At 41.2% G+C, this 2,138-nt stretch overlaps 1 protein-coding gene across 1 annotated transcript; it reads right to left on the bottom strand.

The window, feature by feature from the left end:
* Positions 1-419: 419 nt before the first annotated feature.
* On the bottom strand, positions 420-845 carry LOC138878202 (uncharacterized). The gene has a single exon (XM_070157868.1). The coding sequence runs from the start codon at positions 843-845 to the stop codon at positions 420-422; it is 426 nt and encodes a 141-aa protein (XP_070013969.1).
* Between the last annotated feature and the right edge of the window lie 1,293 nt (positions 846-2,138).

Raw genomic sequence — 2,138 nt, 5'->3', positions numbered from 1 at the left:
CATATCCTCGAGCGTCAAAATCGTGCGCTTGGCTTGTCCATCAGTCTGTGGATGAAAAGTTGTGTTGAGATTCACCTGAGTCCCTAGACCTCTCTGAAATGACCTCAAAAAGTGTGCTGTAAATTGGGCCCCACGGTCATATATAATAGATACGGTACTGCATGTAGCCGCACTATCTCCTTAATATATAACTTTGAATAATCTTCTACTGTATATATAGATATGAATGGTAGGAAATGAGCTAATTTCATGAGCCTATCAACTATCACCCATATAGAATCAAACTTACGATGAGAACGAGGTAAACCGGTGACAAAGTCCATGTTTATCATGTTCCATTTCCACGTCGGGATCTCTATAGTCTGCATTATCCCTCCAGTCTTCTACTGCTCTACCTTCACCTACTGGCAACTAGGACACTAGATGACAAACTCAACAATGTTCTTCTCCATATCATTCCACCAGTACACATCCTTAATGTCATGATACATCTTTGCTGACCTAGGATGCATGGAGTACCACGAATAATGTGCCTGTGATGTAATCCTATCTCGTAGCCCTGATGCAACTGGAACACATAGATGACCCCTGTATCTAAGAATCCCATCTTCCTTGAGCTCTAACAGTGGCTTCTTTTGCTGCGGAACTCGCTCTCTCAACTCGACCAACTCTAGGTCCTCGTACTTCCTTTCCTTGACTTCAGCTATGAGAGATAATTTTGTAGTGTTTTGGAGTATAACTCCACCATTGCCATGATATACTAACCGAACCCTCAAACAAGCCAATTGATGAATCTCTCTAGTTAATTGTCTTTTCTCGGCCTCTACATGTGATAAGCTACCCATAGATCAGCGACTTAAGGCATCTACCACAACATTAGCTTTCTCTAGACGGTAGAGAATGTTAACATCGTAATCTTTCAATAACTCTAGCCGTCGCCTCTGTTTCAAATTCAGCTCTTTTTGCTTTAAGATATATTGCAGGCTATTATGATTTGTAAATACATCAACATGAACACCATATAAATAATGCCGTCATATCTTAAGTACATGGACAACTGCATCTAACTTGAGGTCGTGGGTCGGATAATTCCTCTCGTGCTTCCTCAACTTCCTTGAAGCATAAACAATTGTCTTCCCATGTTGCATCAGGAGACATCCTAACCCGACACTTGGGGCATCATAATACATGAGATAACCCTTTGGACCCTATAGAAGTGTTAGAACTGGTGCTGAGGTCAACCTGTTCTTAAGCTCCTGGAAACTCCGCTCGCAAGCTTTCGTCCACTAAAACTTAGTTGCTTTCTGAATCAATTTCTTCAATGGTGCCAAAAGGGAAGAAAAACCCTCTACAAACCTCTAGTAGTATCCTGCTAAGCCTAGAAAGCTATGAACCCCTGTTAGAGTGGTAGGTCTAGGCAAAGATTTCACGGCCTCAATCTTCTGAGTGTCTACCTTTATGCCTTAATCAGATACAATATGCCCCAAGAATGCTACAGACTTCAACAAGAACTCACATTTATAAAACTTAACATACAACTTACAATCACGGAGGGCTTAGAGTACTGCTCGTAGGTGGTCCACATGCTCATCCTCTGAATGTGAATAAACTAGAATATCATCAATAAATACTATCACTAACAGATCTAAATATGGCCTGAACAGGCTATTCATCAAGTTCATAAATATGGCAGGTGCATTCGTCAACCCGAAGGACATGACAAGGAGCTCGAAGTGGCCATATCATGTCCTGAAGGCTGTCTTTTGAATATCTTTCTCCCAAACTCTGACTTGGTGGTACCCCGACCTCAAATATATCTTTATAAAGCATTTATTCCCCTGCAACTGATCAAACAAGTCATCGATCCTTGGAGGTGGATACTTATTCTTAATAGTTACCTTGTTTAGCTACTTATAACCGATACACATCCTCAGTGAGCTGTCTTTCTTCTGCACAAACAGTACTGGTGCACCCCAAGGGGAGGTACTGGGCTTGATGAAACCTTTCTCTAGCAAATCTTTTAACTGCTCTTTCAACTCCTTCAATTTGGCAGGTGCTATTCAATACGGAGGGATGGATATTGGTTGAGTTCTTGTAAGAAAATCAATGCTAAAATCAATCTCTCACTCTAGAAGAAT

Source organism: Nicotiana sylvestris, chromosome 9 (genome assembly GCF_000393655.2).
Source record: "Nicotiana sylvestris chromosome 9, ASM39365v2, whole genome shotgun sequence".
In the NCBI taxonomy this organism is placed as follows: Eukaryota; Viridiplantae; Streptophyta; class Magnoliopsida; order Solanales; family Solanaceae; genus Nicotiana; species Nicotiana sylvestris.
Note: the sequence above shows the minus strand (reverse complement) of the source record. Positions and strands in the feature narration are given on the sequence as shown.